At 50.5% G+C, this 27,572-nt stretch overlaps 1 protein-coding gene across 1 annotated transcript; it reads right to left on the bottom strand.

The window, feature by feature from the left end:
- Window positions 1-1,676: 1,676 nt before the first annotated feature.
- Window positions 1,677-17,023, bottom strand: LOC144731596 (protein PRRC1-like). Its single transcript, XM_078612769.1, has 10 exons — window positions 16,938-17,023; window positions 13,122-13,206; window positions 12,584-12,763; window positions 11,788-11,976; window positions 10,836-11,020; window positions 7,944-8,046; window positions 7,378-7,541; window positions 4,477-4,580; window positions 3,147-3,249; window positions 1,677-2,938 (listed from the first exon to the last, which is right to left on the bottom strand). The coding sequence occupies exons 2-10, from the start codon at window positions 13,198-13,200 to the stop codon at window positions 2,729-2,731; spliced, it is 1,317 nt and encodes a 438-aa protein (XP_078468895.1). The 5' UTR covers window positions 13,201-13,206; window positions 16,938-17,023; the 3' UTR covers window positions 1,677-2,728.
- Between the last annotated feature and the right edge of the window lie 10,549 nt (window positions 17,024-27,572).

Below are 27,572 nucleotides of genomic sequence, written 5' to 3'. Positions count from 1 at the left end.
AACACTCTCTCTCTCTCTTCCCAAACCACTCTCTCTCTCTCTTCCCAAACCACTCTCTCTCTCTCTTCCCAAACCACTCTCTCTCTCTCTTCCCAAACCACTCTCTCTCTCTCTTCCCAAACCACTCTCTCTCTCTCTTCCCAAACCACTCTCTCTCTCTCCCAAACGGCAACGGGACAGCGCAGCACCAACAGCCACTCCGGGCACCAACCCTGAATAAAGAGGGCTTCTAACGCCAAGTGAAGCGGACAGCCCAGATAGAACCCACGGGGGGGGGGGCAGGGGATGTTGAAGTGATATTAAATGGACATTATGTCAATTAAGGAGTTCTTCGTATTTCTGGGCCCTTGAGGGGGAACGTGTCAGCATCTGTGCCAAGAACTCGCCGTGGAATTGCCCCGCCGCGGTCCTTTGCTGCCGCCTGGTGGCACAGGCGGAGCGAAGTCTCCTCGCCCCCCCACCCCCAACTGCGATAGACTGCGGGAGGGCCGGGAGGCTGGCTGGGACCCAGGGGCAGCGTTACCCACACTCCCAAGTCCTCGCGACGCCCTCCCCCCACCCATCACCCCCCACCTCGCGAGGTTCTCTCCGCGTCGTGAAATTTTACTCCCACATTCTAAATCAACTCGTCTCACGCTGCTTACGCCTGATGATTGTTAAATGCGCCCCACGTGACGCGTGAAGCAGTGCACGCTACCTGCGTGAAGAGATGTTTCAAATTAAGATTGACATCTCGGTGCGCACGCGCGCACACACACATAGGCCTCGGCAAGGTAAGGTAATTGTACCCTTTTTACCGGGTAAAAGGGTAAAGGTAAAAGGTGTCGACATGCCAAGGGGTAAGGGTAGGGTACAAGGTAGGCTCGTTGCTTTTTACCTTTTACCTTACCTGCTAAAGGGTAAAATGTATCATCGGGTGAGTGCAGTGTGCAACATGTTAATTTGTTAAGTATTTGAATGCCTGGACTAGGGGCTATTGGCTTAAAGCACGACCACTACCGGGAAAAGTATCGGCCACCCATAACGATCCTACATGAGTGTATCTGCTAAATTCCTACTCTGCCTGCCACTCTCTCCATAAAACTATGGGCACCGTTCCTGCACCGGCGTCTTGAGATGTGGTCACAGTGAAGACGCCGCTCTATAAACCCGGCTTGTTGTATCGTGCTGTGAAATCGCTCGGTTGTTCACGCATTGTGCACTGCCCGTTAACCTCGTGCCCTCTAAACGGAGATGGTTTGAACGACATTAAAATGCATTTTGGGTGTAATGCATTCACAAAAAAAGAGACGAAAATTCAACTGCGTGTCAGCCTGTTCAGGAGTAATTTTCTTGACCGTACCATACGCAAACGAAGAGTTGCATTTCTCTAAACATCGCTTAAAAACAAATACTCCTCGGGGAAGTAGTTTATTATTGAAAACAATGTTTTGGCACCAAGTCTAAATTGAATCACTTTGTTTCTTGTGAATGTTTGCAGGCGATAGCGAGCATAAGTGTGTATATAATCAATGAAACAAAAACGTTAAAATGAAGAAAATTCCGAGAGACTGTGCGCCCTGGTTTCAGGGTCTCCGTGCGTGCGACAGGGAAAGAAACCAAGCCCGCAAAGCTGTGCGGCACAACCGGGACAACTGACGCAATAAAAAAATTACACGGCACTTCAATGTGCAGCTCTATCAAAATATTTATTAAAAGCTAAATACAGCCTTTTCCATACAGGCGTTTCTTATGTACGCATTTACTTTGTTTTACTATTTCTGATAAGACTACGCGGTCTTGGCGTATAGAAAATCAATGCCCGCCGGTCTGCGACGATGCAAAGACGCTGGGGTCTTTGCGCTCGCTGGCGAAACCGCCCAGCGTAGGTGATGAATCTCCGCTACCCAGGCTAATAACATTTGCTATGAATGTGCTCGCGTTGACTGTCAGAGTATTAAGGCTAAACACAGGTGTCCCCTTCTCCCTTCTCTTACAGCTCAACTTCAAAAATAATTCTACCACCGGTGGTTGAACAGCAAAAGCGCACCCTGCGGGAAATAAGATGCACACCGATTTCTTGTCTCTTCCCAAAATGAAGAAAGAATGGAAAGCAGAGTCATGGCCTGGTAAATACGACCTCTAGCGATGTACATATGAAACACGGGTTGGCATTCTCGAAAGAAATTCCGCCATGAACGTGGAATGTTAATGACTAGTTGTGTGTTTTGGTAAAGGCTTTTTTATCACAACGGCCGACAATTTCCAACCGTCGGCATCGTCTCCACGATTTTTGTTGTCAAAAAATGTAAAAACCGGTGTCGGCTGACCGGCCTGCCAGGAACCCACGGTGGTACGGAGAGCACGCTCATGTTCCAACAAGCGCCTTCTCGAGCCCCCCCCCCCTCCTCCATCTCTGCTCCACCACCGCAGCAGCAGCAAGCATGACAACACAGTGCCGTCGTGGCTACTGAAGCGAGAACGTCGGTGTCGCGCCTCGGCAGAGGACGGCCACGTGCAGAAGGACAGAGAGATAAGAAGGGGATATAAACAACTGCACAGATGCCGGACGCGTCGCAACCAACGCGGGGAAATAGTTACACGCGCCCGATCGTGCGCCACGACCGATCGCCGCTCCAGACGAGAAGTCGGGTGCCGGCGAGCGAGCGGAGTCTGGGAGTCTGAACACGCAGATTTGGGACGCGCGGAGTGGGGATGCACGGCACGACGCGCGGCGAGGGCGCGGCCATCACGCCATCTTGGACGGCAGACGGTGCTTGTAGAGGCCGGCGAGGGCCTTGGCGGCACTGTAGATCATGAGGCGGCGCGACACTCCTGTGAGCGCCAGGTGCCAGTCGCTGCGGGACACGTGCGGCATGCTCCTCTCCAGCACCTCGCCCACCGTCACCGCGAGGCCTGACCAGCGCAGGTCATACGTGGCCGAGTTCTGCGCCTGTGCCTGGTCGGGTTGGGAAAGCGGGGGAGAGCCCTCGGCTGATGTGCAGGCAGCAGCACGGCAAGTAGGTTCCACTCAAAAAACGAAGAAGGCAATGGCCAAGCAATGAGTCTTGTCACCCGATGAGGCTTTGCCGGACACACTATTGACGTGCTTATTTTTGTTCACGTTTGAGAGAAGCCTGGCCAAGTGATGTGGCCGACTGACTCACCTGCTGCACGGCTTCGAGAGGCACGGGTGTGGCCTGAGTGAAGGCCTCCAGGGTTATCCCGTTCGCCGGGTCCTCCAGGAGCAGACAGCCGATGTCAAACCACCTAAGCGGGGCGTGCGACACAGCCACACGATCAACCGCCGCGGCGACACCATCGCACAGACAGCCTCTGCACCGTCCGCAAAGATCAAAGGCAAAGAGCACGGCACACAAGGGGGTGGATGGCCAGCACCATGCCGGCCAGTCTTTGTCTTCTTTGTGGCGATGTCTTACACCAGGTACTGGCACTACGTGTCAACCTAAGGCAGGCCCAGCTCAGATAATCGTCACCGGCGTTGACCGTAAGCGGGGAATCGAACTCGGGTCGCCGGGGTCGTAGCGCAGCGCGCTAACCGACGCGCCGCCCGCTCCCCACAATGATCTCACTCGCAATCGCACACAGGGGGCAATCACGGCCACTTTTCACAAGCGCGGCGACGCAATGGCGAACGTGACAGATTGCGAGTCACTTACGACGCCACGTAATTATTATAATTACAAAAACACGTCCTTAATTACCATTAGTTTGGAGAATTCACAACGGGTCATTACGCTCGTGACTCACACCAGCCATGCATTCTAATTCATATTCCGCCACGTGTTCCCCTCCCCGACAGTCCACCACCCCCCCCCCCCTCTCCGCATCCTCTCCAGGCTGCCACACCAAAGACAAAAGCAAGGGCAAGTTAGCGTGTAGCACCGAAGAAGGCCGACACGGCACACAAGGGGGTGGGGGGTGGCCAGCATCACGCACCATGTACTAATTTGAGGCCGAGTCGACCTTGGGGAGGCCCAAGACCGATTCAGATATTCGTTGAGGGGCGCCAAGGTGGTAAGATGTTATCTGCCTCGCCTGGTGTGCAGGAGGTCGTGGGTTCGATCCCAACCCTGACGCCTGCTGCTGTATATTTGGAGTTTGCATGTTCTCTCCCGTGGTCGCGTGGATGTTTCTCCGGGTCCTCTGGTTTTTACCTCCACATTTATAAACATGCATTTAAGAGTATTTGGCTGCAATAAATTACCACGTGATAAGCCACTTCATTGAGCAATCATTTGTAGCCAGGTCGCTTCTGAAGAAGAGCTGTATAAGCTCAGTGGGACTTACCTGGTAAAATAAGAAATAAAAATAGAACTCGGATCGCCGGGTTCATATTTGCAGCACGCTAACTGCTACACTATCGTTACCCACAACCACCACCACCAGACTCCCCTCCTCCACGGCCACCCTCTCCACGTACTACTAGCCGCATCCCTCCCCTGCCCTGTGCCCCTGCCTCCCCCGGGGCCTTACTTGTCAGGCAGAAGCTCTGCGATGAAGTTCTCCACAGACACGGCCACCTGCTTCTCGGCAATGACCCCTGACCTGCGGAGGCCGGCTATCCTCTCCTGGGCTCCCTACAGGATGCACGGGAATGTACACGCGCAGGCACACGCGAACGCACACGCCCGCAGGCATGGGTTGTGCACACACGTACGCAGTGACACGGGCACGAGTATTAATGCACACACGTTCACGCGCACACAAATTGTGACGCACGCGCACATGCACCTTGCCAGCCACCCAGGTAAACACCCCTACAAAGATTAAGATTCCCCATATAATCTTTAGCAGACTGTTACTGTTAGGGCAAATGCTGTTCATGAGCACTTACTGTAGTGGTTCATATGGTAGCATGCTCACCGCTAAAATACCGCTCCGCGCAACCGTACATACACCCATACAAACGCAAGGTCACACACACATACGTACAAACACACACGCTTACACTGGCGTATGTGGAGATTTACACACACATGCGTGCATGTGTAGTGGTGATACGCGCTGGCAGTAGGGATCGTGGGGTAGCGGGTGGTGATTGGCTGTGTGTTGGTGACGCGCGCTGACGGTGAGGGATCGTAGGTCAGCGCGGGGTCATGGGTTATGTGATGGTGATTGGCTGTGTGTTGGTTATGTGCGCTGACACAAGCTGGAAGAAGGGATCGTGTGGCAGCGGTCCGCATAGGCTCCGTCTCCTTGGAACGGAGGGCTATATAAGGCGGTGCGCGCGGGCGCTCGGGGAGTTGTTGGTGACCAGTGAAGACGGAAGACGGAGGAGGAAGAGATAGGGCCCTGAGACACCTAGTCCCGCTGTCCTTGTAAGGACCGGGGCCCTGTGTGGCTCAGAGGCGGGACCTTGGGACCCGGGGGCCGGACGTCCGTGTGAGGACCGGGCCGCGGGACCCAGTGGTCGTGATCCATACCCAAGCTGGGGTGGGTCTAGAGGTTCCCCCGGATGCTACGGGGCTGGAATGCCCGTGTGTGTGTAGCCGGGTGGAACGTGTAGCGTGAGCTGTAGTAACCACACGTGTCGGGTGGAACGTGTAGCGTGAGCTGTAGTGACCACACGTGTTATTGTGGCAAACCAAGTGTTAATAAAGTGTGCTACCCGTCAAGTGGTCTCCCGCAGTAGTTTACTATACTACACATGCATGCTCACAAACACAACAAACGCAGACCCACACAGCCAACGCACAGAGCAGCCGGGTCAAGCGGCTGCTGGTCTGGCCAGCGCTGGCATTGACCGGCCACTCATTTCCAGCCGAGCCAACCTCAAGGGGTCCCACGCCAGTTCCAAGTGCCGATTGCCGATGATGAGAAATATCAAGGCGAGAGCACCTGCGTGACTGCGACGGGAGCGCGGCCCGCTAACCCACTCGCCGTGGGGGTCGCGCTTCCATCGGCCCATTAAGAGCCATCAGAGCCATCCGCGCTGACAGTGCTAGATGCGCCAAGCGGTTAAGTGCCTCTGGGCCCTCCGCTGTGGAGATTTACGGATTCCGCGGGGATCCATTACTCCGCTGCTCCTCGTGTAATGATGGCGGTTTCGCGCCGGCGATTTACTCTCCCGCCAACAGTCCGACTCACGGCCGTCACTCTCCCCGGTGGCCCGGCCCTCGAGTCCCCACCCCTTCCAGGGGATGGGGTCGCTCTCCCGCTCTCCCGCTCCCCCGCTCACCTTTAGAGCCTGGCTAGCCAATTATTTAAGTGCTATGAATAAGTGCCGTTTCCCGAAACCTCGCCGATTATATATATTTTTTTATTTTAAGGCTGCAGTGTTGTTGACGAGTGCGTTGAATATTAATTGATAGTCGTGCTCGTGCACTCCTGCCAACGCATCAGCATCGCCGATTAATTATAATTATCAGTTCGATAATTCAATTTAATCAGATAACTCGATAATGTTGCCGCGTAGGTTTTTCGCGGTTCACCAGTACAGGTCTCCGATGTGCTCTCGGGTTCGAGCACATGTTGGGAGCTGCAGTTCCTCAAGAAACCCCCGAGCATATGCAGAGAAATGTCGGACAACGTTCCCATCAACGTGCGATACAACCCGAAAACACATCGGCGAGCAACATGATAAAAAAAGTCTCGCCTCTATTCCCACGTGTGCCGCCGGCCAGGAGGCGATGGGCGAGCTTTGGCGACTTCATTGCCATAATTAGCCACGTTACCGTGGCTGCCAGGGGGGGTTTCCTACCTTTGGGAGGTAGGATGTTAGGGGCCCAATGAATCGACCAACTTATGGAGGCTGCCACCATGCTACGGTTTGGCACACTGAATTTGCAATCCAAAGGCAGCAGCTGAAACAATGGGGTTTTATGAAAATCATGGTATCTGCAGCAGCCTCCGTGTACCACGTCCTATGGCCTTGGGGCCCACAGGTTGAGAACCACTGCTCGCGCGGGGCTCTCTAGAGCTCCCTCGAGTGGAGGTCCATCTGCCAGCAGTGGTGTGGGCAAAGCAATTGCAGTCATGCACCTCTACCATTACCTTGCAATCGACTTAACCCTTTCCCATTTTGAGACTGCAAGTTGCAGGGTGGGTGTCCTGTTCACCCCTGAATCTCGGAATGCGCAAGCGGTTCAGCATTAATTGTATCTAGAGGCAAAGCGTCGTTCTTAAAGACATTGTACTCACCGCAGAGAACCGTAGCGACACGACCGCCGCACTCTATGACAGCTGGCCCCAAACTGTGCCATGCACCCTCCCACGCATGGCCTTGTGGGAGCCTCGGTACCGATAAAGTATTTTTTCTTTCGGTTCCGTACACGTACATCATAGGAATGGAATCAGAAGACAAACTGATGATGTACCCGTACGTCAATCATAATGGGAAAGGGCTAATTGACCGTTCGCCCCAACTGCACTCGCCTTCATGCCGGCGGCGTAGCCCACGGGCTGCGGCGCGATGTGGGAGCTTGCCGCCTCCCCTGTGACGGTGGCGAAGCCGAACACCTCCTGGAAGGCGTCCCGCACGGCCGCCACCTTCACCTCCTTGTCCGAGGTGACCACCAGCTCCACATCGCCTCCAGACTCTTGACGGGTGAAGGGAGTGGGGGAGGGTCACGCAGGGTCAGCTTTGTCGAGGGTGTGGCGGTTGTGGTGCTGGGGGCGTAGGTTAAGGAGGTGGTTGTGGTGGTAGTTCGGTGTGTAAACGTCGCCACTCGGGAGGCAAAGGCGGCCAGGCGTGGTGCTGGTCACCCACCCCGTCATGTGCTGTGCAGGCCTTAATATGTGCTCACTAACAGCACTTGCCCAAAACGTATATCAAGGCTATATGGGGGAGCTTTATCTTTGTGGTGGAAATGGTGGTGACGGTAGTCATCGTGGTGTTAAAGGCGGTGGTATAACGGTGGTCATCGTAGAGGCGGTGGTTGTGGCAGCGTTTGATAATAGCGGTGGTGGTGGTGGTGTTTGCAGCCTCTTGCCAGACGTACTCATGAAGGGAGCCATGCCCGGGTCGAGTGTTGTTATCATGGACTCCACAGAGTGCTTGGTCTTGTCCAGCACAGTCTTCACCACGGGGTTGCCAACCACCCCCTGTCATGCAGACAAACTCCTTAATTCCGTGACACACAACACGACTTGGACATCTGTGAAACCCTAAAGGACATCTTGGAAGAAGAGTTTCATAGCTCATCGAATTCCTCCATTCTAAATAAAGATTCTGATGCTAAAAATAAAGATGTTTACGGGAATAGTTGCTGCAAGATTATTCATTGTAACATACCTGTTAACCCCTTATCAGTGCCTACCCTATTTATAAGACCAATTCAGACCTTATTGGTCCCTCCCTGCCCTTGTAAATCTCAACGTTCATCCAACAAAGTCCCATCACAAGGGAGAAACACAAACAAACGTATTGAAACAGGTGTATACCATATGGACCTGAAAACTCAATTTACCTGTACAATAATACGGGTAAACCATATGGTTTTGACAGATGGTATGTTGTTAAAAATCTGGTTTTCCTGAATCTGAACAACCCTGATCACTATCTCTCTCTCGCGGCGACTGCGATGGCAACTTCCAATCAGACCATAGGCGAATGTAACACGACTGCCCGAGGCTGTAGGCTATGTAGACCAATCATTGTTGATCAAATGCACTTATCAACAATCGCTGTTAGCATCGGCTCGACAAACTCCATCGCTCAGTGATATGGCAGTCAATAAGGTCAGTGATATGGTAGCGCATTCGTCGCTTGTTGCAGACGATTAGAATCCAGTGGCCGACATGAGTATTAGTAGCAGTTTTAATGACTAATCTATTTTTATTTTGCTAGGTAAGGCTCACCGAGCTTTACAGCTCTTTATCAGAAGTGACCCAGCCACAAATGATAGCTCAACGGAGTGGCTTATCACGTGGAAAATGACAACAGCCAAATACTCTGAACACATCTTGATTCTAAATTTGGAGGAAAAAAACCGGAGGACCCGGAGAAAAATCCACGCGACCAAGGGGAGAACATGCAAACTCCAAATATACAGGCGTCAGGGTCAGGATCGAACCCACGACCTCCTGTACACCAGGCGAGGTAGTTAACATCTGGCTACCAGAGTCGCGGTGTCGAGATGAGTGTATTACAGTGGGTGCATTCACAATAATGCGACGAGCCGTCTGCTTCGCTCACAGTGGACGTTAAACATCGCACGAGCAGGCCACTGCGTGCAGGCGACACGGTCCACATTTCCCAATTTCGAAAAAATTCTACTGCAAATTACTCAATTGGGATTGCGCACAGAAATCATGGCCTCCAAACTGGCACACCTTGCAAATTACTTATCCTGGTATCTCACATGGTTAAGTAAAACAAACTCAACTTACCCACCAGGTCGCCACAGTTGTGAAGAGAGAACATGCTGTTGGTGGCCAACAGCCTTAACATTTTCCAAGAATTTCGATTTAAAGCTTTCGTGACTGCAGGGATTCATCTTCTTGGTTCTTTCGGTAAAGTCACGTAGAAGGGAAATAATAAAATAATAAAAATAAACATAATAAAATACAATTCTCACGACGTATCGGCCACAACGCAAGCAGCCGTCCTCAGGTGAAGAACAGGTCTGTCGGAAAGACAGCGCCTGAATGACAGACCTGTTCTTCACCTGAGGACGGCTGATTGCGTTGTGGCCGATACGTCGTGAGAATTGTATTTTATTATGTTTTATTTTTATTATTTTATTATTTCCCTTCTACGTGACTTTACCAAAAGAACCAAGAAGATTTTCCAAGAAGCCGCAAGGCCGGCGAGGCTGGGTTAGCTTGGGCTGGTGTGCGTTGGGTTGAGACGAAACTGACGGAAACCTTCATACTCACCCCTCCCCCCCCAAGGAAAACCGGCAGTTTCTGCTCAATGTTTTGCACCTGTGAGCGAGGTTTGAGCCGACACAAAATTGTGAATGAGTGGAGGTGTGGGGTGAGGTGCTGGGGGAGGAGGGGGACGTGACTCACTCGAGTGTAACATCTGGGTCTCCTCCTCCAAGAAAAACCTCCATTTGTGGGCGGGTACAGCGTTCACAGCCGGAACACACACGGGCTCGGGAGAACCCGGCGCAGTAACCAGACTCTGTGCACCTCAAGTCTTTCCCGCCTCATGGTGGGAATTTATTTAACATTCCAGAGGTGTGTTTTCTTTTCTTTCACAAAGCCGAGTCACGGCTAGTTTTCAACGCCAGTCAGTGCAGCCGACCGCCCTGCTTTGCCAGAGCTCCATGCACGAGACGAAATTGCGCTAACCCATTAATTTTGTGTTCTCCCCCCCGCCCCCCGCCCCCAACTCCCCAAGTGGTGGCACCATCGAATCATCGCGTTATAATTCACGCTGCAGCACACGGCCCGGCACATCGCGTGCGTGCGAACATCTGGCCAAATCCCCGCAATGCAACTCCAAGCCCATAATTTACGCTGTTAAAATTCATTGTGCCATGTTGAAGGCAGGTGCTAGGGGGGCGAGGAGGGGGGTGGGCGGAAAAGAAGAGATCTTAATTGTTTGCGAATCAGCTGACCCGTAAACATACACCTACAGCCACATTGCCAACCAGATTTTTCTAATCAAAATAATATGCTCGTGAAATTTGCCTTTTAAACTGTTGCTTAACGTGTGCCATCAGGGCAATTTGAATTTGTATTGCACACTTAACAACATTTAAATTGTATTTTTCTCCTAATTGTGTCTGCTTTATGCATAGAAAATAATTTAATTCGCATGCGTCTATCTGGACACACAGACGGCGGCGAGTGGCACTGCCTGGCGTTCGGAAGGCCCCTCGGCGCCCTCCTCTTTCCCAGCGCCGCCGTACCCGCAGCAGGGCCCACAAGAGGAGGTCTACCTTGAAGAAGCCCCAGATGCCGCCCCCCTGCGCCGCGTGCTCGTGGTGCCCGTGCTGGCACTGGTGGTGATCGTGGTGGTGATGCTGGTGGTCGTCGGGCTCCTCGGGGAAGGTGATAGAGGAGCCGTGCTGATGCTGCCCGGCCTGGGGCGGTGCCATTGCAATGGGCCCTGCCATCATGGGCGCTGAGCGAGCGTCACGCGAGAGGGGAACGTCAAGTCGATTGTGACAATGCAGGCAAGTAAATATTGAATCGATTCGTAACAGCAATACATCCCTCCAGGTGTGCTTAACTGTGGCTATGAAAGACTTGGGCGTTTACATGGAATCTCAGGAATAAAGTTGTGATTCCCCAAATTGTGAAAATTCATTGTAGTCTCGATTTGGCTTGGGCATTTTCGAAAAACATATGGTTCCTAAACGAGCCTTAGATTTGCCTCTGGCAGGTGTGACAACCCACGGATATTAAGACAACATCTTTGGAATAATGCGGCAACTTCAATTCAAATGTGACAATCTGGGGTCACACACATATACGAGACAAGCTTGGAGAAGTCATGTATAAGCACGTGTTACGTAATGTTTTCCAACATTCATCAGGTTTTGGAAGTATTAGCAGTACAGAAGCCAATGGGTCGGTGTCAGGGTCCGTTTAGTGCCGGTTCATGTCTCAAACTTTTGGGCAACCCTTTGATCAATTTGGTCGATTTTCAAGAGTACAAATCCCTAACAGCAACACAATTTTATACCAGGTTCTTTCCTACTGTTATCACCTTCACGAGAGTTAGAGTAGCTCGATACTGTGGACGGACAGAGCTAATAATCAACACACTCAACCATAGTTGGAGAGTGTTAATTTGGAGTTGAGATCTCCTTTTTTAGACAACATTAATCGTCGCTATTCACGCATTCACACGTTACCGCGTGTTCACTAGCTGCCCCGGGCACCCACCGACGCTGGGCGCAGAGACGGTGGAGAGGTACGGAGACTGCGGCGCCCGGCCGCCGTGGCCCCGTGTCACGTCGTAACCGCTGCCCCCCATGTAGCCGCCGCTCGGCGGGAGAGACGGCCCCATCGATGTCACCGAGCCCTCCGATGTCACGGACGCAACAGCGGTGAACTCTGACATGTGGGGAGGCCCTGCGCACCCACATCACAAACACACCAACATCCCCATATAGTTTTACAGACAGTAGTGACAGATGCAAGTGCCGTTAGTGTAAGTGAGGCTAGCATGCACAACGGCATAGCATGGTTGGCATGAGCCCTGGTGCATGGAATGTAGCCCGGTGCCTGAACCCCTCCGGCCCTGTGAGCCCATAGCTACACCACTGGCTGCCCAAAACCGCAATGTCCGGTAGAGTCGCCTCTCCATCGGCCTGGAATGCTCAGCCAGATGACCTTCGATCCATACCCACCTCAGAAGACTTTCAAAAATTGTTTTTAAAACATCTTTGTGTCAGGTAGCCTTTGGGAGTTAGACTGAAAGTCACCAGTGCCCCTACACTCGAGCATCGCCACAGGCCTCGGCCTGGCGATACTGTCTCTGAAACATGGCGCTGGATAGTAAACGTGCTTATTATTAGTGCATGAAGTGAATTGCGGGATCAGCACAAACACAAATGGTGATGGGTACCAAGTCATGGGTTCCTGGTAAATGGAAGGTGGGTAGCAGGTGATGGATATGAGGAACACCGGGCGATGGTAGAGAGTATAATGGGTACCCGGTGATTGGTACGACAGGTACCTGGTGGCGAGTAAATTGCCAGGCCCGGGCTACTGTAGAGACCCTCGGGAGCTGGTGGAACTCCGGGGGAGATGCTGGATATCCCCAAAACTCCAGACATGGGGGGCGGCGGGAATGGCGTGCTCGACAGCATGGACGATGGTCCAGGCACGGGAACCAGCATCGGTGACATGGTCCCTGCTGCATGCGCCATGCTCGCACATACGCGACACGACACTGGCGTTTAGTCACGCGGCTAACCTCTGCATGTATGTTGAACTTCTCTCGCACCATACATAGCCAACCGTGCGAATTGGAGATGCGGTTGGATTGTACGGGAGTGAGCTGTACGCTTGTTAGCTGTTGGGGTGCACACGAGTGGTCATATTGGAATGCTAATGTACTGGTAGGTTACACACATGGGTGTACAGTTGTATATTAGTGAACGGATGTGTTGTATGTTAATGAGATGTTGGGTTGAATGACAGTGAAGAGGTGAGCGTGAGGGGTTGAGAGTGGTGGCCAAGTTGGGTGGGCAGTTGCCCAGGGGTTTTCAGACCGAGCGAGATGGACGGGAGACTCCCAGCCGACGGTGGCGATGCAGGTGGGGTCGTCTCAATTCCGCTCTCTTCCATCATCCTCTCCTGCACATGCACGTCATCACAACCATCATCATTATCAGCATCACAACTACCATCATCATCATCACAGCCATGATTATTATCACAACCATGATTATCATCATCACAACTACCATCTTCATCACAGCTATGTTCATCTTCACATCCATTACTGCCATGTTCACATCCACCGTTGCCATTGTCACACTGTCGCAACAACCACCACCATCAAAGAAATTAGAACAGAACAAGAACATTATAAAATGGTGTCAGCCACAAAACAGTCAAGTTTAAATGCATCATCATATATTAATGATGCATTTACGGAGTTTACAAATGTACAAGATTCAAATCTTACTAAGTAGGCCTACTCAATTTGAAAAAAAAAACTGTTTTTACATTCGGTGGAACTAGAATTTGTTCTTGATGTGACCCAGGTCGGCCTTGCAAAATAAACAATGTTCATGTGTTTCCACACGTTTATTTAATTTCCTGATTAACTAAAGGATACAGCCACAACAATAACATAACTAATGTTGGTCAATGAGAACTATAATGGAATTCTCATCTTATTTCATATTTATAGAGCGCCTTAACTCAAGGCGCTTCACATAGTTTAAACAGCGGTAACACAAATAGAGCAATGCAGATGGCATGGGCATGCAAGGGCCAAGGAATGAGCGACCGTAACGAAGGGCACGTGGGGGTCAAGGAAGGGCTATTGGGGAGGGATGGGAAGGAGTGGAGGGGTGAGGGGAGGGAAGAGGAAGGGAATCGGCAATGGACAAGAGGTAAACTTTGAGAGAGGACCTAAAGGAGGTTAAGGAGGGGCAGTGCTCAACAATGTACAGGGGAAGTTGATTCCAGTGGAGGGGTGCAAGGAGGGAGAAGGATCGAACACGGATTTGTCACAGGGAGGAGGGCCAGACACTTTCATTAAGAATTGAATTAAACATTTAATTGTTGCGTGTGGAAAAACTTGAAAACGTTATTACAGAACTAAAACTAAAAAGTGGTGCAAACGGAAGACTTTAGTTAGGACTCCCTCCTAATTATTTGCATGAAGAATCTTTACACGTGGCAGTCAGTCCCTGAGCCAAATTCCTGAGCCCTTGTCGATAACTGGAGGTAGGGATTAGGCTGCCTGCAAATTCGAATCGGGGGGTGGGGGTGGATTCGTCTCATCAGCTATTCCCGAATTAACTATCTGGGTACCACATTCTGGGAAATCAATAGTTGTTGTCCAAGTATGGATACAAAATTTCCCCTTGCCACCAGGAGCTGGATTTTGATATCCTTACCCCTGAGACACCAGGACATTAAATCCTACGCCTCTCACCTGACAGCACTTAATTATATTGATAGATAAATAAAGTCCTATTTTTTTAATGAAAAATATGTAAAAGTGTTGGGCCCTGGGCAAAGTTCCCATTTGTGACACCCTAAAAAGCTTGACTCTGCCCACCACAGCAATGCAGAATTTCCACCGTGGGCTCAGTGCTGGCACGAACACGAGTATTTGGCTTCTTAAGAGTTATTTCCATGAAGGACTTTCACACACATGTGGCAGTCCAGCCTGCACATCCGCAAACTTTAAGCTATGTTTGCAGTGGGTTTTGTAATGCGATTGGTACAAACTCTGACGCAGCTGTTATTCTTTAAGAAGCCAAGTTTAAATAAGGAGCTGCGAGCTATGGCTCCTTATGGAAAACAAAGTGGTCTGCAGTATCAGAAAAGCAATACAAAGAATATATACAACCCTCTTTAAATCCACTGCTGGATGAAGGCCTCCTCACATTGTGCCAGTCATGAGAATTATTTAATAATACTTCACCTCGTTGGTCTATGCAGGTTGGTTAAGTGGGGGGGGGGGGGGCGGAGGCCTAACACCAGTTCGGATATCAGACGCCACTAATGGTAGCCATAGCCTAGAATCGATCAGGTCTACAGTCATAACCCAGTGCGATGACCACCGCGCCAATGCTCCACACCTTCAATCAAGAAGCAATCCAAAAGGCCAATGGCTCTTTTAGTACAGGTATGCACGAAGGCTGCGTGGCTCGCACGCCTGATGCGTTTGAACATTCGTCAATGACACAAATATACTTTAAGACCACAGTCACGTGCTGCATTATAGCCCTCTAGCTATGCCAAATCATTGTATTCACTCAGAGTGGGCATTGTTACTCGTGTCATAATAAGGCACTTTACTTAAAATGTTAAGTTTTGTTTTCTCATTATTGAAGCTTCAAACTCTCATCGGACAGCCTGAGAAACGGAGCCTCGGTGTGCAGATAGAAAGCCTATATATTTTTTGGGTTACGTGGTCTGTTAAAAGCCTCATCCCCAGAGTCTTGTAAGGTCAAACCAAAAGTAGTTCGACTCGAGATCAATTCCCAATGACTGCTGCCTATTGGAGTAGAAGTTTAAAGTTTTAGAAATCATGAGCATGTATTAGAACACATTTTTGAAAAATTATCCACACACTAAAACAAAACCTTACACTATTTAGTTAGGTTTACTCAAGCTTCCGTGTTAAAAGGGGCAACGATTTCCTAAGTGCTCTCATTTGGTTAACTCACAAGCAGTCTCAAGCGAAAAAGGAACAATATCACCTAGGACCTAGGTAAATAAAGGAAATCAATCTCACCCTTTAAACAAAGCCCTAAACCCCTCAGTTGGTTAAACAAGGCCCTCCAATTGCGTTCAGGCTCACCTGCTGAAGTAAATCATAATTTCACCTGGTAAAGTCACCGATATCACCTGATTAAATCAAAGTAAGCCCTCACGTGTATAAGATCACGTTTTTTTCATCCGATTTAATTTAAGCCATCAATCTCCGCTGGAAAAACCAAAAGACCGACTTGTTTACTGACAAAATAAAACTGGGTTACGGACAAAATTACCTGCCCAATGTCGTCAATATCACTCGATGAACCAAAGCCATCATAACCCTCGCCTAATTGTTAAAAGACATCTATTTCAGCTGGATAAATAAAGCCATCAATAACCCATGCTTGATTAAAAGGCAACCGAGACCCGCATTAAAAAAAGTGTGTTTTTTGGTCAAACAACGCAAATCCAAGCCACCAGATTTCCTCCTATAAACTTGCACACAATCACACCTTGCCCGAACAAAGCCACCAATCTCTCCACGGTTCAATTTGAGTCGTAAAATAGTTTAAGCAGCACCTGGTCAAATTAACTAATCACAGTCCAAGGTTAAGTCAGCGGCCCCGCGTAACGACGCCACGAACCCGGCTGGGCACTTTGACAGCAACTGGCCATCGAAGATGCCCTTCCCGTGTATCCCGTAACAGACTGTCGGGGCAAGTGCTGTAAGCGAGTAGAGCACCTCTGAAGGCCAACACGGCACACGAGGGGGTGGGGTGGCCAACACCATGCCCGGCCGCCTTTGTCTCCCCAGCGACGACGTTTACGACACACCCCACCGGGTACTGTACTCATTCGAGGCCGAGCCGACCTAGGGGAGGCCCAGCACCACCCATCGTTTGAGCGACTTCCTACCGAGTGGCTTGGCCTGGCCTTGCAATGGCCCCCTGTGCCATAGTCCCACTCGCGCCTGTTGCAGCCACCGAGCCCCCCTCGAACTACAACACAACAGCCTCCCCCCCCCCCCCGCTGGGAAGGGCACAGGGGAAGCTCGCGTGCCCCCCACCCTCCCCTTCACAGCTTTGTCTCGACACTAAACAATTCGTTATCGATAACTAATCACCCCGCGTCTCTCAATTTACCTTCGCTCGGCCGATGTTGACGCCGTGACGCGTGGAGGTGAGGGGGGGGCTCTGTGCTTAGCGGGGGGGACGTGACGTCATCGGCGGTGGTGACGTCACGCGTGCCACGTTGTCCAAATGGTGACGTCACCCCGGAGCCACGTCGGAGACAGGCTGAGTGGCGCAAGACCACACCTTCGGTGTTGACGTGAGGTTGAAAATGCTTTCGGGAAGGGTAGAAACACAAGCCTTCAGAATGAGGATATTTAATAATTACTCCTGGAGGAATCCGATGACCTATTTTACACGATTTTATTTAGTTCTACCTGATGACTATTGCTTGTGATGCAATCGAAACGTCGTATTCTATTTAATTTCTTTATTTCTACGTGACTGTACCGAAATAACCAAAGCGTAGTACAAGAACGATAAACAAATCACCCAAACACATGCAAATGAAACTAAAACATCCACATCCTACCAGGCCAAGCCCACTGGGGTATTAACTTAAATTTCAGAAGCGACCTGGCAACAAATGATAGCCCAACAAAGTGCGTTATCATTTTGATATGTATAGCATGACGGCTTGCATGAAAGTAATGTCTGGTGTTTGATTTAAATTTTGCAAGCAACGTTTTACCCGTGGGGCCGTCCATAAATGACGTCACGCGATTTTGGACGATTTTTGACCCCCCCCCCCCTGTCGTCACACGGCGTCACAAAAAGTCAGACCCCCCCCCTCAAATATGACGTCACAAAACTCTGCCCCCCCCCCCCCAAAAAAGTGCTTCAAATCGCTTTAAACTATTGTCATTGTAGTGCGTTTTTAATGTGCCGCTGCACTCTGATGTTGTGGGAGAAAACATTTATCAAAAAATCTATTTAATTAAGTAGAACCTGTTGTCTATATTTAAAGTTGCGCATTTTTACGTGACGTCACATTTCTCAAACCCCCCCCCCCTCGTCACACATCGTCACAAATGTCTGACCCCCCCCCTAGGTGCGTGACGTCATTTATGGACGGCCCCCGTGGCACACCACGAGGAGTTAGAGTGAAGGATATACATTATGGGAAAATAAAAAAGGGAAACAGTAGGAAGCATGGGGAATTAGAGAAGAATGATGGAAAGGGAACGGAAAAACGGGAGCAATGGGTCAGGAAAGATGATAGGGAGGAGAAAGAGGCTACATTAGGGCCTGGACGCTGCCGCACAAAGAAACATTGGCGAGACGTTAACCACCTCGCCTGGTGTACAGGAGGTTGTGGGTTCGATTCAAATCCTAACGCCTGTATATTTGGAGTTTGCATTTTCTCCCCGTGGTCTCCTGGATTTTTCTTCGGGTCCTCCGGTTTTTCCCTCCACAATTAAAAACACGCGTCTAGAGTTTTTGCCTGCTATAAATGTCCACGTGATAAGCCACTGGGCTATCACTTGTGGCCAGGTCGTTTCTGAAAAAGAGCTATACAACTCAAAATAAAATAACAAATTAAATTTCGATTTAAAGCTTTCGTGACTTTACTGAAAGAACCAAGAAGAAAAATAACAAATTATTTGATGTTTCGATTTAAAGCTTTCATGACTGCAAGGATTCATATCCTTGGTTCTTTCAGTAAAGTCAAGTTCAAGTTCATTTATTAGGTATAGCCTTGTGAGCCATTCGGCTCTTGAATCGGGTGCAACCGCAACAAACAAAAAATAAAAACTTGAACAAGAAAACATCTTAAAGTGAATATGTGACTAAGTGCAAACAGAAAATACAAGAAAAGACAGCAAAATGTTGCAGAAAAAACACCGTACACCAACGCTGTGTGCAAAAATCCCAGTGGGATGCAAGTCAAAAAACAACAACAACAACCACAAGACAACTTAGATTAAGGCCATCAGTCTTACTCCGTACTACAACAAACAAACATGGCCAAACCAGTAAACTTTTAGAAATCACCAAAATAAAGCAATGAAACAGTGATCATAGGAACTGACAGAATTTTCACAATAAACGACAAACAACATGTACTACCAAAACCCTGCAGCCATAGCTGGCTGCATGAGTCACTCCACAACAGCAGGAGCATCAGTCGGAGTATTATAATTTTTCAATGCACCTTTAAGATCAGCACACTAAATCAAAACACAGGTCATACTTTGCAGCAATCATCCGGAGCGAAACATTTTATTTTAGGCCACTGAATAGCACTGGCAGCTAGGGGTGTACAGCTCCTCTAGAGCAGTTTTGAGTGAAGATCTCATAGGTAGTGACTCAAGTTGCAAATTATTGGCAATAGCATTCCAGACCCTGGGGGCATCAATAGCAAAGGCCCTTCCTCCAGTATATTGACGGCAATAGGGAATATGAAGCTGGTAAATGAGTGTAGACCTTAGGTCAAATTTGTTCATTGAAACAGAGAGAAGGGAAATAATAAAAATAAAATTCTCACGACGTTTCGATTGCAACACAAGCAATCATCATCAGGTGTGAAAACCACAGTAAGAAATTTTGAAAAAAGTGGCGGTTTTTTCTTGTTTTTAAAATTTACGTGACTTTACCAAAAGAACCAAGAATATGAAATTGTTTGATGGTTGTAATAGACAAGTTATCAACATGCAATTATCCGCTGTAGTTTCTATTTCCAAAATGCGTTTCGTTGAGCAGCGTGTTCTGAAACATACCGGGCTGATTGGGGAGTGAATGCTCGGGTTTATCCGTTTTCCCAACATCTCAGAGCAGCGTGGGGACCTTGCTATTTAAATGTGTTTGAAGGGGCCCACCCCCCAAAAAAGACGCGAACTTTCACTCTCCTGAAGCCCTTTCGTGGCGAGCAGTCCTTGGACATTGTTATTTAGCTCCTGAACATATTCCCATAAGCAAGAATAGAAACAAAAACCTTGATACGCCAACGTTGATCAGAGAGTCATGAAATAGGCGCAATTCTCGCAGGTTGGAAACGTGCACAAAGAATCAGGGAGAGGTGTGAATTATACCATGACGGTCGCACGCGGTTCAGAAAGAATAGCCAAACGTAAGAGACATCATCCCAGTAAATATGCAACGTTGGGCGAACGTTGGCATGCGGTTTTAGAACCGTTGACGCCCCAACGTTCGACGTTTACAGTACAGTAGTGGGGTATTTGACTTAAGAAAAGCAGCTGGGCCTGGGCAGGACACGTTGCGGGAGGGGATGATGGCCGGTGTCGTAGTCGAGAAGAGCGACGGACAAGCAGCCAAATCAACTGCTTATTGAACACGGGACCAAAAACACAAGCGGTCCCAGCAACAAACGGCGCTGCACGAAGTAATGCACTCTGCAGTGAAACTTCATATCCATTTAAATGTTAAGATTGCTCTCCAAATCAGCGATGTGCTGAACCATTTTTAATTTTGCCACGTTTATTCACGTGGCACTTTTTATTAATTATCTGTATCGGATGGAGGTTTGACGACGAATCTTTGACACAACCAAACCCAACAACGCCAATTAATCAATACAGGAGATGAGTGTTTAATATTTTTTTCTTAATAAATTGAGAAAGGTGAGAAGATGGTTAAAGACAATATTGTATGTGATGGATGATCATGGCCGATGAGAATATTACAATGGTACTTTTAAAATGATAGTCGTGTTAAACTGATACGTTTTTCAATGGGAGAAAATGCCACTTCAACTGCACGTTGGCGTGAGCCGACGAATGAATGAATTCAGAGCACGTGCGTGGGCGGAGAGGCACGCGGTCGGTAATCGACACTCGCGCGGCCATCTTACTTGGGGGCAGATCTCCCAATCCGTGTCTCTGGCCTCTAAAAAGTGCAATGAATAGGGGCCGTTACCCGAAACGTCTTCCATAATAGACATATACTGCACACTTCCATTCTAAGACCATGGTGTTATTGAGAAAGCACTTTAAATGGTTGTGACATCATCTCACGTTGGAAACCCTTAATGCGTTGGCAGGGATGCAGTGTAGGTTTTACCATTTTTAACAATAAAACAGGTGTTAAGATGTTTCTGTCTTAACACCTGTTTTTTTTATTGCCAGAAAGGATAAAAACCTATTATTACACTTTGATACTGGCAAGAAAGGTCACATGTTGTAGGTATGCAGTCTGCCGTCCGCAAACACCCCTTAGCAAGTTAAACACCGAGGCTTCTGTGGGGGTCGCTAGCCCCCGAGGTCCCTCCCGCCTCCATCCCCTATTTCGTTTACGTTACCCCACCTCCCTATTACCCGCTACGGTTTCGCCGGCATTCGAACGCGACGCCCCTACTGTTACAGCCTCACGCCGCGCTCCCACGCTGCGAGCATACGTGCGCACATCATCATCAATCAAACGCCGTGCTCGCAGTATAGCCCTGTGCGGCACGTTACCAATGCGCATCCGTATCCGACACGTAACGAACGTATGCGCACTCCCACACACACGCCGCTCCGCGCACTCCAACTCCACTCACGTTATGATCGCGCACCTGTATCACACACGGAGTGAACACACGCGACACCCACTCTCGCACCGCTCTGCGCAGCGCTCCCCCGAGGCGAGCCGCAGCGCTACAGAATCACTGCGTACACACGCGCACCCACACGCTCACACTGCACGACAAGATCACGCGAGACCACGCTTCGCTATTAATGATTTATTACCTGGTAACTAATGTTGAATCAGTGAGTCGACGAGGCTGGCCTATTCCACTAAACCGGTACCTATTCCCTATTTATCGGCTATTATCCTACCTCACCTTCCCACTCACTGTTTGGCGCCCGCAGAGGTTCGCTGCTCTCTGCGCTAACAGCGTACCTCGATACGTCGCACGGACGTCCGGGTCGCTGGCTGGAGCTGCTGCTGGTCCGCTGGCCTGGAGAGAAGAGCGCCCTTTCCCCTTTCCGCCCCCCCTATTTATCCTCCCTACCTCAAAAGGATGCTGCGCTGAACAATGGGCTCGCGCACCTCGAGCACGCGCACGGCGGTTCCGGGCGCTTTTGATATGCTAATCAGTGAGCGGCGTGCGCGGCGTAAATCCTAATTAATCCCTTACCCTTCCTAACAATGTGGCCTGCGCGCTCAAGCGTAATGATCCCAACCCTCCATGACTATGCGCAAGAGCCCCTGCGGTCCCGCTATTCATGCTGTCCCCTCCCTCCGCCTGTCTCGTCGACCCGTGGGGGTGTGTGTGGGGGGAAAATGCGCCTCAACCGCGGTGGCCGAATGCCCCATGCCGCGACCACACCATATTAAGGCTGGTCGCAGCGCCGCGGCGCAACGTAGCATGGGGGGAGGTCGTCCAATTCCCTGATCGCCGGAAACCGTGAGAGTTAACCCCGATAAGGGTTTCTCGGATAAAAACCGGTCGATCAGGTGACCTTCCCTTCCAGCTCTATGGGGGGGGGAAATGCGTGCGGGTGTGTGCTTATGTGGGGGGGGTGATGGGGGGGCAGTGCGGTGGAAGAAGCCGGGCGGCTCCCTGGCTCGGCAGAGCGGCCCCGTCGCTGTAGCACCACACTTGCACGACTTATAATCATCCATAACTTAGGTTTTTATTTTGGGTTAGATCGCGTAAATATATGAATGTGTCGTTGAACCCGCCACCACCCGACACAGCCAATTAGTAAGGTTTGTCACGTCAACAGAACATGCCAATTCGTTACTACAGCAACACTGGTGTGTTGGAGAGCCATGCCACAACATTTACAATCTGAGAACGACGTTTCACAAGTAATGCATGTCGATTACCATATGAACAACCAAACCGGCAATGGATACCCATTGTAAGTTATATACATTCACTAGATTTTTATTTAAAGCTATCGTGACTGCAGTGATTCATATTCTTGGTTCTTTCGGTAAAGTCACGTAAAATATATATTATTTCCCTTCTACGTTTATATATTACTAGCGGAAGTACCCGGCTTTGCCCGGGTGAAAAATATATTTCTTAAAAACCTTACATATATATACACAGATACTAAGGTATTGTCAAAGCCCGGTGGGCTGTTTGTACATTTCTCCACCAACAAATATATAAGAGGCTTTCACAAGTCCAAAAAGTTGTAGAAAGTGTGAGGTAAATAGTTGATGTCAAAAGGTTTCCGAAAATTGCGGTCTCCCCCCCCCTCAAAACATATCTTTACCCCTCGTAGGTATATATACTAACAACACCTTACATACAACAGAGGAAGTGGTATCTATTGACTCTGTAGTAGTATCTACTGACTGTACAGTAGTATCAACTGAGCCAGTAGTAGCTACTGACTGTGTAGTAGTATTTAGTGACTGTAATAACTACTGACCATAGTATTTACTGGGCCTACAGTAGTATCTACCGACTATATACTCGTAACGACTAACTGTATAGTATCTGCTGACTCTATAGTTGTATCCACTGACTATAGTAGTAACTACAAAATCTATAGCAGAATCTACTCACTCTATAATAGTATCTACTGACTCTAGTAGCTACTCACCGTGGTAGTATGTACTGACTGTATAGTAGTATATACTGACTGTAGCAGTATTGACTGACTGTAGCGGTATATACTGACTGTTTTAGTATTTACTATAGCGGTATCTACCAACTCGATAGCAGTATCTACTATCGCTACAGCAGTGTATACCGACTGAGGTCGTACCTGCTATCACTACAGCAGTGCATACTGCTGTGTTGGTACCTGTTATGATGACAGCAGTGCATATTGTGGTGGAACCTGCTATGATTACAGCAGTGCATACTGCTGTGGTGGTATCTGCTATGATGAGAGGAGTACATATTGTGGTGGTGGTACCTGGTATGATAACAGCAGTGCATATTGACTGTACTCATCATTCACCCTCACCATTCACCACTCACAACTCACCCTTACCACTCATCCTCACCACTCACCACTCCCACTCACTATTCACCATTCACCCTCACAACTCACCACCCTCCCTCACCAATCTCCCTCACCACTCACCCTCACCACTCACCCTCACCACTCACCCTCACCACTCAACAATCACCACTCACCCTCACCACTCACTCTCACCACTAACCCTCACCACTAACCCTCACCACTCTCACTCACCACTCTCCCTCACCACTCACCACTCACTCTCACCATTCACCCTCACCATTCAGCCTCACCACTCACCCTCACCACTCACCGTCACAACCACCACTCACCGTCACAACCACCACTCACCCTCACCACTCAACTTCACCCTCACTATTCACCAATCATCCTCACCAATCACCACTGACCAATCACCACTCACCACTAACCCTCACCACTCAACCTCACCACTCACCCTCAAAACTAACCACTCTCTCACCACTCACCCTCACCACTCAGCACTCACCCTCACCACTCACCCTCACCACTCACCCTCACCACTCACCCCTCACCGTTCACCATTCACCCATCACCACTCACAACCGCCACTCACCCTCACCACTCATCCTCACCACTCACCCTCACAACAACCACTCACCCTCACCACTCACCCTGACCACTCACCACTCATCCTCACCAATCACACCCTCACCAATCACCACTCACCCGCACTGCTCACCCTCACCACTCACGCTCACCCTCACCACTCACCCCTCACTAATCACCACTCATAACCGCCACTCACCCTCACCACTCACCACTCACCCTCAACACTCACCCTCACCACTCACCGTCACCACTCACCCTCAATACTCACCACTCATCCTCACCAATCACACCCTCAACAATCACCACTCACCCTCACAACTCACCCTCACCACTCACTCTCACCACTCACCACTCACCCTCACAACAACCACTCACCCTCACCGCTCAGCACTCACCCTCACTACTCACCCTCACCACTCACCACTAATCCTCACCAATCACACCCTCACCAATCACCACTCACCCTCACCACTTGCCACTCACCCTCACCACTCACCACTCACCCTCACCATTCACCCTCACCACTCTCCCTCACCACTCTCCCTCACAACTCACCAGTCACGCTCACCACTCACCCTCACTACTCACCACTCACCCTCAACACTCACCCTCACCTCTCACCACTCACCCTCACCACTCACCCTGACCACTCACCCCTCATCCTCACCAATCACACCCTCAACAATCACCACTCACCCTCACCACTCACGCTCAACACTCACCCTCACCACTAACCCTCACCACTCTCACTCACCACTCTCCCTCACCACTCACCACTCACTCTCACCATTCACCCTCACCATTCAGCCTCACCACTCACCCTCACCACTCACCGTCACAACCACCACTCACCGTCACAACCACCACTCACCCTCACCACTCAACTTCACCCTCACTATTCACCAATCATCCTCACCAATCACCACTGACCAATCACCACTCACCACTAACCCTCACCACTCAACCTCACCACTCACCCTCAAAACTAACCACTCTCTCACCACTCACCCTCACCACTCAGCACTCACCCTCACCACTCACCCTCACCACTCACCCTCACCACTCACCCCTCACCGTTCACCACTCACCCATCACCACTCACAACCGCCACTCACCCTCACCACTCATCCTCACCACTCACCCTCACAACAACCACTCACCCTCACCACTCACCCTGACCACTCACCACTCATCCTCACCAATCACACCCTCACCAATCACCACTCACCCGCACTGCTCACCCTCACCACTCACGCTCACCCTCACCACTCACCCCTCACTAATCACCACTCATAACCGCCACTCACCCTCACCACTCACCACTCACCCTCAACACTCACCCTCACCACTCACCGTCACCACTCACCCTCAATACTCACCACTCATCCTCACCAATCACACCCTCAACAATCACCACTCACCCTCACAACTCACCCTCACCACTCACTCTCACCACTCACCACTCACCCTCACAACAACCACTCACCCTCACCGCTCAGCACTCACCCTCACTACTCACCCTCACCACTCACCACTAATCCTCACCAATCACACCCTCACCAATCACCACTCACCCTCACCACTTGCCACTCACCCTCACCACTCACCACTCACCCTCACCATTCACCCTCACCACTCTCCCTCACCACTCTCCCTCACAACTCACCAGTCACGCTCACCACTCACCCTCACTACTCACCACTCACCCTCAACACTCACCCTCACCTCTCACCACTCACCCTCACCACTCACCCTGACCACTCACCCCTCATCCTCACCAATCACACCCTCAACAATCACCACTCACCCTCACCACTCACGCTCAACACTCACCCTCACCACTAACCCTCACCACTCACCCTCACCACTCACCTCTCACAACCGTCACTCACCCTCACCACTCACTCTTACCACTCACCCTCATCACTCACCCTCACCACTCACCCTCACAACAACCACTCACCCTCACTACTCATCCTCACCAATCGCACCCTCACCAATCACCACTCACCCTCACTGCTCACCCTCACCGCTCACCACTCAACCTCACCCTCACCACTCACGCTCACCCTCACCACTCACCTCTCACTAATCACCACTCACAACTGCCACTCACCCTCCCCACTCACCCTCACCACTCACCCTCACCAATCACCACTCACCCTCACCACTCACCCTCACCATTCACCCTCACCACTCACCCTCACCATTCACCCTCACCACTTTCCCTCACCACTCTCCCTCACCACTCACCCTCACCACTCACCAGTCACGCTCACCACTCACCCTCACTACTCACCACTCACCCTCAACACTCACCCTCACCGCTCACCACTCACCCTCAACACTCACCCTCACCACTTTCCCTCACCACTCTCCCTCACCACTCACCCTCACCACTCACCAGTCACGCTCACCACTCACCCTCACTACTCACCACTCACCCTCAACACTCACCCTCACCGCTCACCACTCACCCTCAACACTCACCCTCACCGCTCACCACTCACCCTGACCACTCACCACTCATCCTCACCAATCACACCCTCACCAATCACCACTCACCCTCACTACTCACCCTCACCACTCTCCCTCACCACTCTCCCTCACCAGTCACACTCACCACTCACGCTCACCACTCACCCTCACTACTCACCCTAACCACTCACCACTCACCCTCAACACTCACCCTCACCACTCACCCTCACCACTCACCCTGACCACTCACCACTCATCCTCACCAATCACACCCTCACCAATCACCACTCACCCTCACTGCTCACCCTCACTGCTCACCCTCACCACTCACCCTAACCACTCACGCTCACCCTCACCACTCACCCCTCACTAATCACCACTCACAACCGCCACTCACCCTCACCACTCACCCTCACCACTCACCCTCACTACTCACCACTCATCCTCACCAATCACACCCTCAACAATCACCACTCACGCTCAACACCCACCCTCACCACTCATGCTCACCACTAACCCTCACCACTCACCCCTCACTAATCACCACTAACAACCGCCACTCACCCTCCCCACTCTCCCACACCACCACCACTCTCCCACACCACCACCACTCTCCCACACCACCACCACTCTCCCACACCACCACCAGTCTCCCACAGCACCACCACTCTCCCACAGCACCACCACTCTCCCACACCACCACCACTCTCCCACACCACCACCACTCTCCCACACCACCACCACTCTCCCACACCACCACCACTCT

The sequence above is a fragment of the Lampetra planeri genome, chromosome 39, assembly GCF_965212315.1.
Source record: "Lampetra planeri chromosome 39, kcLamPlan1.2.h2, whole genome shotgun sequence".
In the NCBI taxonomy this organism is placed as follows: Eukaryota; Metazoa; Chordata; class Hyperoartia; order Petromyzontiformes; family Petromyzontidae; genus Lampetra; species Lampetra planeri.
This window is presented reverse-complemented; position numbering and strand designations above follow the sequence as displayed.

What these genes read in the sequence shown, in the direction of transcription:
- LOC144731596 (XM_078612769.1), bottom strand. Translation starts at nt 13,200, where the DNA reads ATGATGGAAGAGAGCGGAATTGAGACGACCCCACCTGCATCGCCACCG. An exon ending in GCAGAGCTTCTGCCTGACAA is followed by an intron (nt 3,250 to 4,476) that starts GTAAGGCCCCGG and finishes CGCCCCGCTTAG; the next exon opens with GTGGTTTGACATCGGCTGTC. An exon ending in CTCTCGAAGCCGTGCAGCAG is followed by an intron (nt 2,939 to 3,146) that starts GTGAGTCAGTCG and finishes CAACCCGACCAG; the next exon opens with GCACAGGCGCAGAACTCGGC.